The sequence below is a fragment of the Coffea eugenioides genome, chromosome 2, assembly GCF_003713205.1.
Source record: "Coffea eugenioides isolate CCC68of chromosome 2, Ceug_1.0, whole genome shotgun sequence".
Taxonomy (NCBI): domain Eukaryota; kingdom Viridiplantae; phylum Streptophyta; class Magnoliopsida; order Gentianales; family Rubiaceae; genus Coffea; species Coffea eugenioides.
In genome coordinates this window covers 22029131-22041790 of record NC_040036.1, presented here as the reverse complement: position 1 = coordinate 22041790, position 12660 = coordinate 22029131, and the positions used below count along the sequence as shown (strand labels likewise).

Genomic DNA, 12660 nt, shown 5'->3' with positions numbered 1-12660 from the left:
AAAGAGTTGTGATCCCAGTTGTAGGATTCTACGATTCACCTTTCTAATGTTGATTTGGATCATCATTTCAGTCAGAGTTCTTAATTAATGAGTTCAAAATTGTCTTTGACCAATTAGTTCTACTGATCGAGATTTATGTGATCTGCACAACCTGGACTCCATGGGATTTTTCCATCAAATTAATACTACTACTGCTTAATTTCTCGTAACAAAAGTCAAAAGTCTTCGAGTGTGACTAACTAATACAAGTAAAATGATGTGGAAAAGGCACTACTGATTAGAATTTTTTTCAAAAAAGAAATAAAAAGAAGAAAGTTTACTCTGATCCATGTTGTTAGCTTATCGAAGGAATCGGCGGCTGAGTGCTATAAATGTCTGCAACACATACCATTTCCATGGTTCTAGACTACTGTTTACTAAGTATTTTGACTCATGCATGCTATGCACGGGTTTACATTTTAAACTATCACAATAACAAAAATTTACTTTTGTTACATGAAATTAAAATCTAAAAAGTTTTTAAGAAGTATTTTTTTTATCCAAATTTATGAGAATGAATTATATTCAAAGAAAAGGGTATAAAAAATGGTTCAGTAGAATGTGCTAATTATTTTCAACATCGAGTTAATTTTTAACTATAGGTTGCATGTTCCGATCCCTCAAAATAAAAAAGGTTGTTACTATATATGGGATCATAAGAAATATTTATGTAGATTTACTTGTACGGATAAGTTCAAGTCAAATTTTATTTATCTATTATAAGTCAATATCTAATAATATTATGCATAAATATATGCAACAGAGACCACTGAATCACCACCGATTCAGACGAGCACCTGCTCTGCTGACAACATTTTCAGGAAAGTCTGGATTTTGAAATGTAATAAAGAGGATTTGATTCTTTGACCTACACCCAAATAGAGTTTTAAAACTCTTTTAATGGCTAATTAGTCTAGGAGTAGGTGGTTACTTACAATTCGTTCTAAATTTTGACTTTGTGATCATTTCCAAGTTTTTCATTCAAATGAATCTATTGCCTCAGTATCACCATCCAACCAACCAAATTTTTAAGTTGAAAACCAGGTGCGAACTTGTGGTTGTCAGGGTGCCTCTTTCATGATTTACTTGGACTTTGAACCTGCATCACTTCTTCTTCATCTAGAAAGGCACAACTTCTAGATGTGGGAAGGAGCTTGGCTACGAGAATGACTAATCCCAGGGACCCCCCCTGCATTGATGTTCGTGGTGTTGCTTTACCTACATGAGTCTCTGTATAACGCTCACCCTCCATTGTAAGGAAAAAAAGAAAAAGAAAGGCACAACTTCGCAGGCCACCGCAGTCAGAATCAAATTACCACAGCGTGCATCGTTGTCGGACGGACATGGTTACTGCTATGGTCTTTTCAATTAGGCTACGCTGCTGGCCGGATAAATTTCCAAGTTGATCTGTAGCCCAGCAGCTTAGTTGAGTTAGTTCAAATGAACTAGCAGAATCGACTACTAAAAAGTAAAAACCCAAAAGTTATTTTTTTTAAATTTTAAAAAAGAGGTTATTATAACATTCAGGATCGGGTTCAAATAATTTGATGTGTAAGCATGTACGCTACAACGTGACAAATAGTAATAATTGAGTAGTGTCACTAAGAAACGAATACTCGTCAACATCTGATCACTTGGCTTTATATTCAAATTATTCTAAAAATATTTGTATTCATGAATTTCGTCGTTGGTGTACCATAATGATGGTGTTTTGATCGGCCCTTATTATGGTGGTCGTGTTTCCTTTTTTTTTTTTTAATTTTATTTAATGGATAAAAACTTTCCTTGCATGGCTTCCAGCATTCAACTGCGCGCTGTTAATGAAAGAGCACATACAATTCTCACTTGATTACTAGCACTAGAGCTCAATGAAACTTGCTCTTGTATGTTCTTTCTACTGTGTTCTCATGCTAGCAAACAACCGGGAAAAATAAATAGAGCGCATTTATTACTGCAATGACGTGAAAGTGAAATTAGCAGCTTTACAATGCGCTTTCACATCTAAATTCCAAATACGACAACTGATGATACATCATCGTGTCCTATTTAAATATTAATCTCCAAAAATATTTTTGAAGTTTCATTAACAAAAACGAGATCTGCCTTGCGAACAAAAGGTCAATTTTGGTGTTCCCTCTGTGAATAACGAACGAAAGCGTCGGTTCCTGCTGCAGGAAATTATTTTCCACAACAAAGTCCGTTCTTTTTCCATCATATCCGTGGATAAAAGTGGCTAATGTTGTTAGCGGGGACAAACACACTATTAAAACGATTTTGGCTCTTAGTGCTGGGTCGTCTCGGTAGATATATCAAACTTTTCGAATATTTTTGTCGAGTTACTTCGAGGTAGCAATTGCCCCATCAAAACAGGGATTCGAGGTCTCGCCAATGTTTTGAAAATCGAATCAGATCGATCGAATTGTGAATCGGTCGTGACTTTGATTTGATTCATACTTTAGATTGGTTAGGTTTAAGAATTGATCAAAACCGTGTGAATCATAACGAACCATGAAATGACAGTTTTATGCTCTTGTCAATTAGACTGAAAAAAAAAAGAATAATTTTTTTGAAGTCTAAAGACTAATCACTAAAATTTATCTTTGAAGGTGTAAGCTCTTTGAAAAATATTTATGTTTTTATCAGTTGATCTCTTAAATTAGTCCACGTGATATCTTATGTTGTACACGTATATTTATATATTTTATTAAAATAACATTGAATCGAGGTTAAACCGATCAAAACCAATTGAACCGCGACCCAAATACCTCATTAGTTTACTTACTGATCCGAGTTTTAAAACATTGCATCTCACCGGTCAAATTTAGTCCTTTTCAGAGTAAAATGGTTATTTCAAAATCTTTGATACCCTGCTCTCTATCTTATTTATGCTCTTTCAGGACCAACGGGATTGAAATATGGGGGGAAGGGTTGAATTAGAGGGAAATATTGGAAGGTTAGTATACTAAGAGGTCTTAAATTGAAAAAATCTGGTAGGTGGGTAAGTGGGGTTGGTAGGACCCATCCACACAAAAGTATCAAAACAGCCGCCGGCCAAGGGCAACGGGCGCTCACACTTTGAGACCCGAGATATACTACTGAGTCTACTAGTTTTGCACCTATAAATTGAGCCAGGCCTGGGGGCCATTCTTCCACCGCCATCCTACTACTGCTTAGCTCAGTTTGCTTAGTTTGCGGTTCCCAGCTTGATCAGTTAACTAAGCATATTTACTTGACGACCCAAATGGCAAGCGTTAAAGCACTCGTGCAATCTCAAGACCTCAAATCCCTCCCTTCTGATTATGCTCACTTCAAAGACAGCCAAAAATCCATTGTTGCAGGCCCTGAAGTTTCGCTTCCCGTGATTGATTTTTCTTTGCTCAGCTCAACCAATCCTGATGAACGTGCCAAAGTCATCGAGGACCTCGGAAAAGCCTGCGAGGAATGGGGCTTCTTCATGGTACACTCTCTTTTTCTCCCTTCATGAGAATAAAGTATCTAGCAAACATAGACTGCGTATCCTACTCGAGAATTGTTTGAATCTTCATACTCCAACCAATGCAATGTAGTTCGTAAAAGAATTTTTTCTCCCCCTTTTCGCTTTAGAATGAGAGGGAGTTCAATTGCCACCGTTGTCGTCTTTCTTGTTTTGTCCTCCTCTCACCGCTTTGCTTCTATAATACTCCTTTGAGAAAACCATCATATTCCTTCACCACCATGAACTTTGCTGATGTAAAAATTATATACATATATATATTTGAACCAATGAATAATTAATCGCTTGGTCCGGCATGCATATAACTAGTGTTGCATAGCATATCTTGGGTCCCATGATTTGATTGAATTGGATGATGAAATATAAGATGCATGCAGGTGGTAAACCATGGCATACCGGAAAACCTAATCAACTCATTGTTTAACGTGTGTAATGAGTTTTTCGACATGCCGGAGGAGGAGAAGCTCAAGTTCGAAACCACAAATCCCCTGTATCCGGTCATGGTCAGGTCCGGCAGTACAATTCACGATAAATCCAACCAAACAGTCCTCTTCTGGAGAGATTATCTAAGGTTCTTTGTGCATCCGGAGTTTTACTACCCGGATAAACCCCAAGACTTCAGGTAAACCATCCATCCCATCATAGTTTTTCCTTTCCCGTGTCAACAATCGTGATTCCCCTGTGAAAAGTTACGTAGATGATTTGCTCGCTACTAGTAGTAATGAGCCGATTTATTGGCAGAATGATCCAAATATAGTGGATCCCCTCACCCCTTGCCAACCCCTCCCCCACCTAAAATGAAGTGGATACAATGAACTTTCTATTGTTTAAAAGAAGACAAAACCAAAATGCCTTTTTTTTTTTTGGTCAAGTTTTTAAAATGGAATAATTAGATCAGAAGTCAACACTTGTTTTTCAATGCATTTTTTTTTTAATTTCTCGAACGATATTTTTAGAATTAATCTTTTCTACACTGGCAGTATTTACACTGTCAACGTTGGATGAATAACAACTATATAAAATTTGAATTTGAAATTTAACTTTTGCACATATATCATGAATCAAATCGTGATAGTATATATAATATATATATGATTTACTCATATTTTTATTTTACGTATATTACATCATAAAAAATATTACAATAATTATTCCAGATGACATCTTAAATAATACTCTATCCAAATACACTCGCTACTAAAGCAATACCAATCTTCTGGATGATCATTTATAAATCATCCATATTCTTCTGACCGACCCAAGGGATTACGAAAGTGTTTTACAGAAGCTTGTTATGTTAGTATTAAATAGGAATAGTAATAATAGGTATGATTTGACTTATAGTGACTCATAAGTTCTGCTGTTGCGTCACTTGTGGCGGGGCCTCGATTTGTTAGCTGCACTAATAAGTAAGTTACAACGCACGGAAGTGTGAAATTGACCTGATGTCAATTGATTTTATTGCACCATTATCCTTAAAAATTGCACTACCACTTGACTCCAATTGCCTGAAAAATGGTCCCGTACTTGCCCACCAAACCCTTTTATTTTCTACTTTATTTCTGTTGACCCACGCGACCTCAAAAAAAAAAAATAGCAAAAGGAACAACAAAAAGAATGAAAAGCAACTTATATAGATTATTATATATAAATAAATATATGTTCTATGTTGTTACCAGTACATGGAAACTGAACTGACTAGTAATGGGTTCCAATCCAGACGGGGTCATTTTGACTTAATTTGAATGGGTGTAGGGATCTTATATCGGAGTATTCTCAGAGAACCAGAGATTTGGCATGGAAATTACTGCAGGGAATATCACAGAGCTTGGGCATGGAAGAAGACTACATCCAGAAAGCCATGGACTTGGACCACAGTACCCAAATCTTCGCAGCAAATTACTACCCACCCTGTCCTCAACCTGAATTGGCAATAGGCATTCCTCCTCATACGGATCATGGCCTCCTCACCTTTCTCCTGCAAAATGGAGTTGGAGGCCTCGAGATCCAACACGAAGGCCAGTGGTTCCACGTTAATGCCCTTCCCAACTCCATTTTCGTCAACACTGCCGATCAACTCGAGGTATGGATGGCATACTACTGCTCAAGTTTTACTCTAATTTGAACCTCTTGGATGGACGAAACCTAATATATATATATTTTTTTTAAAAAAAAGGGCAGAGAGAATGGGCTAAAAAACTTTGATGCTTTGAATTACGCAATGATTAAAAGAAATGCATAAATAATAAAATTTTCAATTGCGTGTTTCTTTTTTTTTTTTTTTGGGGGTTTGTTTGTTTATGAACTTAAAATTATTACCACCAGGTTTTGAGCAATGGGAAGTACAAGAGTGTGTGGCACAGAGCAGTGGTGAATAACGAAAAGACCAGAATTACGTTGGTGGTGCCGAATGGTCCATCACCTGATACAATTGTTACCCCAGCCGCACCGCTGCTGCGCGAAGCTCCGGCTGCATACGGTCCGATGAAGTACATGGAATACGTGAATGTACAGCGTGTGACCAGACTTCACGAGAAGCCCCTCTTGGATCGACTCAAGCTGCACTAGTTTGTTCTTCCTCCTGTCGTCCTGCTACCTTTCTTCCACCATTCTTTCCACCTTGTTACTGCATTTGTTACATTTGTAAACGAGGCGGGAGATATTGGACGCTAGCTGACGAGCTCCTCCTCCTCCTCCACTTACTAAAACTCACTGGAGGAAAAACATAGATGTATTTCTTTTTTTTTTCCTCGTACGACAGTGAGTGATAAATAAGTACTATTGGACTTGTACTACTGTGTTTTTGTGAAAGAGTTTTTCGTCCACTTGGATTCTCCTCCCTCCCAGCTAACCTACTTTCTCTCTCCCTCTATATATATATATATTTATATATGTGTCTTCCACTCTATGTATTTCGAACCATACTTTTGGAAATTCGATTTTTCGGGATTTTTAGGGCTAGGGTCTTTGTGATTGAGGGGCTGCAGCCCCAATCATATTCATCAATTTGAAGGTATCTTGTATATGTGGGCAACTTCATGCACGGTAAAGGCGGTTTGATCCTAGAAAGCGAGCAAATAAATTGATCTCTTCGGGGGAATCAGAGTTAATTCCAATTTGCACCATTTAACTATCCCCGAACACTCATTTTGGTCCTTAAACTTTGAAATGAAACACTTTAGTTCCTGAATTATAAATTTTATCCCATTTAAGTAAGACTGTCGAGGAAGTGGAACAGATTTTAGATTAAAGTGAAAATAATTTATGGACAAAAATAAAAGTAATTTTATATTTTAAGGATTAAAGTGGAATAAGTTATATACTTTAGGGACTAAAGTGAAATAGACTTGATAGTTTAGAGATTAAAGCGTCTTATTCTAAAGTTTAAAGACTAAACTGAAAGTTTAACGGCTAATTCCTTAAATTATAGTTGAAAAAAAATTCTATGAAATGTTACTTTGATATCTCATACTATACCTACCGTGCTGACCAAACATAGCAGGTAACCTACACTTTTTTTTTTTTTTTAAATTGAAAAAGCCCACGGTAGCCAATAGTTGGCCAATAATTGCAACAACCAAACCTGCCGTGCTTGCCTTAAGGTTTTTTTTTTTCCCCAAAAAGGTAAAGAACAAACACGGCAGGCAATCTTCCCATTTGCTAAAGCTTTTGCAAAGGCCTCCCAATTGCTAAATTGGAAAGAATGAGCAACATGTGCTGGGAATGGGCGAAAAATCGGGTTAGGCTATTCCTTAAATTTTTTTCAACTAACCGGATTTCCAAACAAACAAATAAATTCTATTTTTTTTGTCATGTCATGCAAAAGTTTAACTTATTGCTTGAATTGTACATGAAACGTTATCACTACTTATTCTTTTTTTATTTTTGTAAAAATAGTTTGAATATTTATATATTATCCATCGGCACATTTCTCACAATCTTCAGTAGCAAAATTTAAGTACGCAATTTTTCAAAGGATGTTGTCATTTCTTATTAAGTGAGCCAACATGTGTTGACTTCTAATACTTATCCAATGGCTTAGCCCTTATTTTGATTGTTAATTTTTGTGGAAAAATTTTACATTTTTTTATGAATATTTCTTTTATATACTTTTTGTAACCATTTTTTTATCTCGCATATATTACATCTTAAAAAAATATGTTATAGTAATTATTTCCCAAAAACTCTTCAAGAAGTGCAATTCAACTGACCTCTTAGTCTAGTTAGATATTGTCAATACATGTCGGTCCGTTGGTAAACATGAATCACTTTTTTGTTAAAAAAAAAAAGTTGTGACTCATGAATTGACAGATTTGCCTTAAAACGTGGTGGTGAACAAAAGCAAAATCACCCAAACTTTTTTTTATAAAAACATAAATAAATATTTGCTAAATGTTAAAATGGAAAAAAAATACTTAATTGCAAAAACAAAAAAAAAATCTACCCCAAAAAATAGGGTATAGAATGGAAAAGAAATACTTAATGCGAAGTACTAACCTAAGAGAGAGACAGAGCGGACATGGATGGGGAGGAAGGCTCGTGTTTCTATCCTACAAAACTATCCTATCCTACTCCTGCAAAACAAGTATAACCTCTGCAAACAACAGGGCAGCCTTTTTTTTTTTTTGGATTTGATCGAGGGTAGCGTCAGAGTTTATTAAAAAAATTCTATCCTGCCGGGCTTATTACAATAGCTTAGGAAGACCAACTTGTCAGAGCAACAATTCGTGGGTTATTTTTTGCAGGTATAATCTAAGGAATTAGCCAAGTTTAAGTATAGTCCTTTTATTTTAGAGTGAATGGCCCAAAAGATCACTAAACTATTAAAAATGGCACCTTCTAGTCACCAAACTTTTTTTGTGGCTGAAAAGGTCACTAAACTCGCAAAAACTCTCCGGCGGAGTCATTTTACCGAATTTCAACGGTTTCTCACCCGGTGACAAAAGCACTTGGGTTGAACGAATATTCTAATATGGGCAAAAATGTCCAAAAGGCTATTGGAACAATAGATTGTTTAATTCCCAAAGTTGACCAACCACCAACCTAATGAGATTTACTTCATCTTCTTCGGCGGTAAAAAGGGTGATTGTGACTGCCTGTAAACCAAATGAAAATAGAAAATAACCCACCCAAAAACAGTAGTAAACTCCTCCGCAAACACCTTCACAGACACAGACACGCAAAAACAGCTGATTCAGAGTTGGGATTCATCCAGTTTTCAAATGGGTAGTCAATTTAGCAAAACCAAGGGACCGAGCACGCTCACCCCACCGCAACGAGAAGGCAGCAACTCCAGTCACAGCAACCATAGTAGTAGTAATGGGGAAAAAGCTAACGATGTTGCCTCCGGATCTGAGCTCCTACGAAGCCGCCTGCCAAGCCGATCCACAGCTCCGATCTTTGGATGCCACTCTCAAGGAATGCACCAGCCGAGCCATCAATTCTATAGCGGTAGGCCTCGACTTCAGGGCCCTTTCCCTGCTTCTTAAGGGCCATCAATTCTATTTTGGGGCTGGATTCCTCCTTTGTGGAGTCTCTTAAGCAGACGAGTGTTCCAATGGTTCTTTATTTCATTGTCAGTTCAACCAGGCAATCTTGCAGCTATGAGTGACCAACGATTGCCTAGCAGGGATTGGAGTCGAATAATGAGGTCCTCCTCAGCTGCTGTGATGTTTCCTCTCTTGATGCCCGGCCGAAGATAATTCATCCATCTTAATCTACAACTCTTGCCACATCTGAGCAGTCACCGAATTTCTAGATCTAAGGCACGTCTTTTGAGGGAAAAACAGGTTTACCATATTTTGTTGGACATTTTTGCCCCTTTACTATATTCCTCCACTCCACATTGCCCATGCCACCGGATGAGGAACCGTTGAAATTTGATAAAATGATTCTGCCGGAGAGTTTTTGCGAGTTTAGTGACCTTTTCGGCCACAAAAAAAGTTTGGTGACCAGAAGGTGCTATTTTTAATAGTTTAGTGACCTTTTGGGCCATTCACTCTTTATTTTATTTTTTTTTTTCAGGGAAGTTTTAGTTAAAGAGTGGAGAGTGAAATTAATTGACTCGAGGAATTATATATTATTCTATTGCGCTTGCCGGCGAATTGGGTTCGCACTTTGATCAAAGTTGACGATAGTACACCAATTATGATCCATTTTTTTTAACCGCTATTGAGTTACGTTGCTTCTAGAATGGGTGTATGGAGGGACCTACAAACCTAAAATCGGGATGCAGAAATACAGCTTTCCATTTTTGACATTTTCTAATTGCCTCCTGCATTAATCGGACCCTTATTGTGAAAGCCTCTCGTACGCGAGTTGCTCGACCTAAACTGACAATCACCCCTTCTAGTCACAAACAAAGTGGCACTTTATTACTAGACTAGGTACGTTTCTCTTTTGTTATTGAACAATTCCTTACGAAAATTTTCGGTTTTTCTTGGTTGGAGAAAAATCCCAAAATTCAAAGCACGCCTTTGTTGGCCTGGAATTTGTTCTCTAAAAACATGTCACGTCTCAGAGATGGATGAGACTAATAAAATCTCACCTACCAGCTTGATGACCCATCGACAATGTGACTGTGAGGGATACATCATACAACAAGTGAGTGAGCTCATTGCTTCTGATTCCCTACAAAACTTTTTTTTTGCAGTTTTTTGTTTGTTAAATATATACTCTTCCGTCTCGGCCATTCGAAATTATCAGTATCTAGAATTCTAGATGAGTCCTAGTGCTGGACAAAGCTGAAAAATGAAATTCAAAGCGAGATAGGAATAAATTATTGACCAGGGAGGCTGTTATGTTATGTTATGCTGTCTCAGGTACCTACTAATTCCCAAACCCCGCACACCTGACACTTGACAGTCAAATTCGTCCAGCGCCCGACGCTGTACATAAATAGGTACACATCCTCCGTTCATGCTTGCCACTCCTGACTCCTGACTCAAATCTCCCATCTCCTTTGCCATTATTCCAGCCTCGCTTGCTAATAATTACCATCCTGCTGAAAAATGGCCAGCATTAAAACCCTTGTTCAATCACAAGACCTCAAGTCCCTCCCTTCTGATTTTGCTCATTTTAAGGATGCCCAAGAATCCATTCAAACGGGACCTGACGTTTCACTTCCCGTCATTGATTTTTCGCTGCTCAGCTCAACTAATCCTGATGAACGTGCCAAAGTAATCCTGGACCTTGGTAAAGCCTGCGAGGAATGGGGCTTCTTCTTGGTAATTAACCAACTCTCTTCTCTTCTCCATTGAACTCATTAGCATTAATCATGAATCTTTTACACATATGCTCTTCCTTGAGAATATCCATGCGCAAATGCTCTCTTACGAGTCTTGCTTGTTGTACCAATATTGCTCTTTACATATGCTAGCTAGTTATGGTTTGGTTGACGTGCCTGAGTATCTCCATCCATGCAGGTGGTAAATCATGGCATACCGGAAAACTTGATCAGTGCATTGTTTAATGCGTGTAATGAGTTTTTTGATATGCCGGAGGAGGACAAGTTGCAATTTGACAGCAAACACCCTTTCTATCCCGTCATGGTCAGGTCTGGCACCATTGATGGCAATGATTCCAACCAGCAAGTCAAGTTATGGAGGGATTATTTGAGGTTTTTGGTGCATCCAGAGTATCACTGTCCCACTAAACCCAAAGAAATGAGGTAGAGATGTTCTTTCTTTTTACTTATTACTACTACACTTTTTTGTTATCCGAAGCACGAGAAATGGGATTTAAGAAGTGGAAATGGGATTTGAATTCAAGACCTTTAAGTTTTGGGGTTAATCGCAATCTTAATCACTAGACTAATGCATACTGCTACACTAATTTTCTGCTCATAAAAAAACCATTGACTCCTCTACTATTGTAGTGACATTGTACTGGAATATTCTCGGAGAACCCGAGATTTGGCGAGGAAATTACTTAGAGGGATATCACAAAGCCTTGGCCTGGAAGAAGATTACATTGAGAAAGCAATGGAATTGGACTCGAGTACTCAAATCTTCGCCGCAAACTACTATCCTCCCTGTCCTCAGCCTGAATTAGCAATAGGCATTCCACCCCACACAGACCCTGGCCTCTTGACCTTTCTTCTTCAGAATGGAGTTGAAGGCCTCGAGGTACAGAATAAGGGAAAGTGGTTTCATCTTACTGGCATTCCGGGAGCCATTTTCGTCAACACTGCGGATCAGCTCGAGGTAAGTTCGAATTATATAGTTTGAACATGTAGATATTTAAGGAAAAAATTAAAAAGAACAACGTGAATCAATCAGAAAGAAGAGACTGATGTTATACTTGTGAATTTGATGGTCATTAACAGATAATAAGCAACGGAAAGTACAAGAGCGTCTGGCACAGAGCCGTTTTGAATAACGAGAAGACAAGAATTTCCTTGGTGGTGGCCAATGGTCCATCACCCGACACCATTGTCACACCAGCTCCACCGCTACTGCGCGAAACTCCACCCGCATATGGTCAAATGAAGTACATGGAATATGTGCAGCTGCAACGAAGTTCCAGACTTAATCAGAAGCCCACCTTGGAACAGCTCAAGTTGCACTAATTGCATGCCCCATATATATAATAATGAGCTGCTTATGATCTTTGTTTCGGGCGCCTGTTTCGTGCCTTCCTGGGCAGCTCTTCCAATGTATCCAAGTACACTACATTTTGTGCTCTAGATTCAAGATTCCATTTGAATTTACAGTTCCATGAAGACGAACAACTATAGAATGAAACGTGACTACAAATCAATAGTATTATACTCTCTTAATTCGTTGATCTTCTGGTACTATCAAAGATAAGTAAATTATGCTTTTGTTCTTGGGTAATATCAATACTCTAAAACGTGACGTAAAAAGTGTATACAGATGGAAGTGACTGAAAAATTAGTGGCCCAATATGTTACTAAAACTAATAATAATATTTCCCCGTCTTTAAGAGATCATATTTACCCTAATTGGGGGGGGGGGGGGGGGGCGCATTAGAAGGCAAGACAGTTTTTCTTTTATCCATTTTAGAAGGAATCAACGATTATGTTTAATTACTTAAGTCGGCCAGTGTACTATGATTCATTCCCTCTATAAGTAGTTCCATCGGAAACCTGTATTGCTTTGCAATTC

The 12660-nt window shown here is 37.9% G+C and overlaps 1 protein-coding gene across 1 annotated transcript; it reads left to right on the top strand.

The window, feature by feature from the left end:
• Positions 1-3127: 3127 nt before the first annotated feature.
• On the top strand, positions 3128-12300 carry LOC113759247. The gene is made up of 10 exons (XM_027301815.1): positions 3128-3496; positions 3910-4154; positions 5288-5615; positions 5858-6099; positions 8227-8277; positions 8731-8983; positions 10540-10758; positions 10957-11201; positions 11409-11736; positions 11859-12300. Exons 1-10 carry the CDS (start codon positions 3281-3283, stop codon positions 12099-12101), a joined length of 2370 nt encoding a protein of 789 aa, XP_027157616.1. The 5' UTR covers positions 3128-3280; the 3' UTR covers positions 12102-12300.
• The last annotated feature ends 360 nt before the right edge of the window (positions 12301-12660 follow it).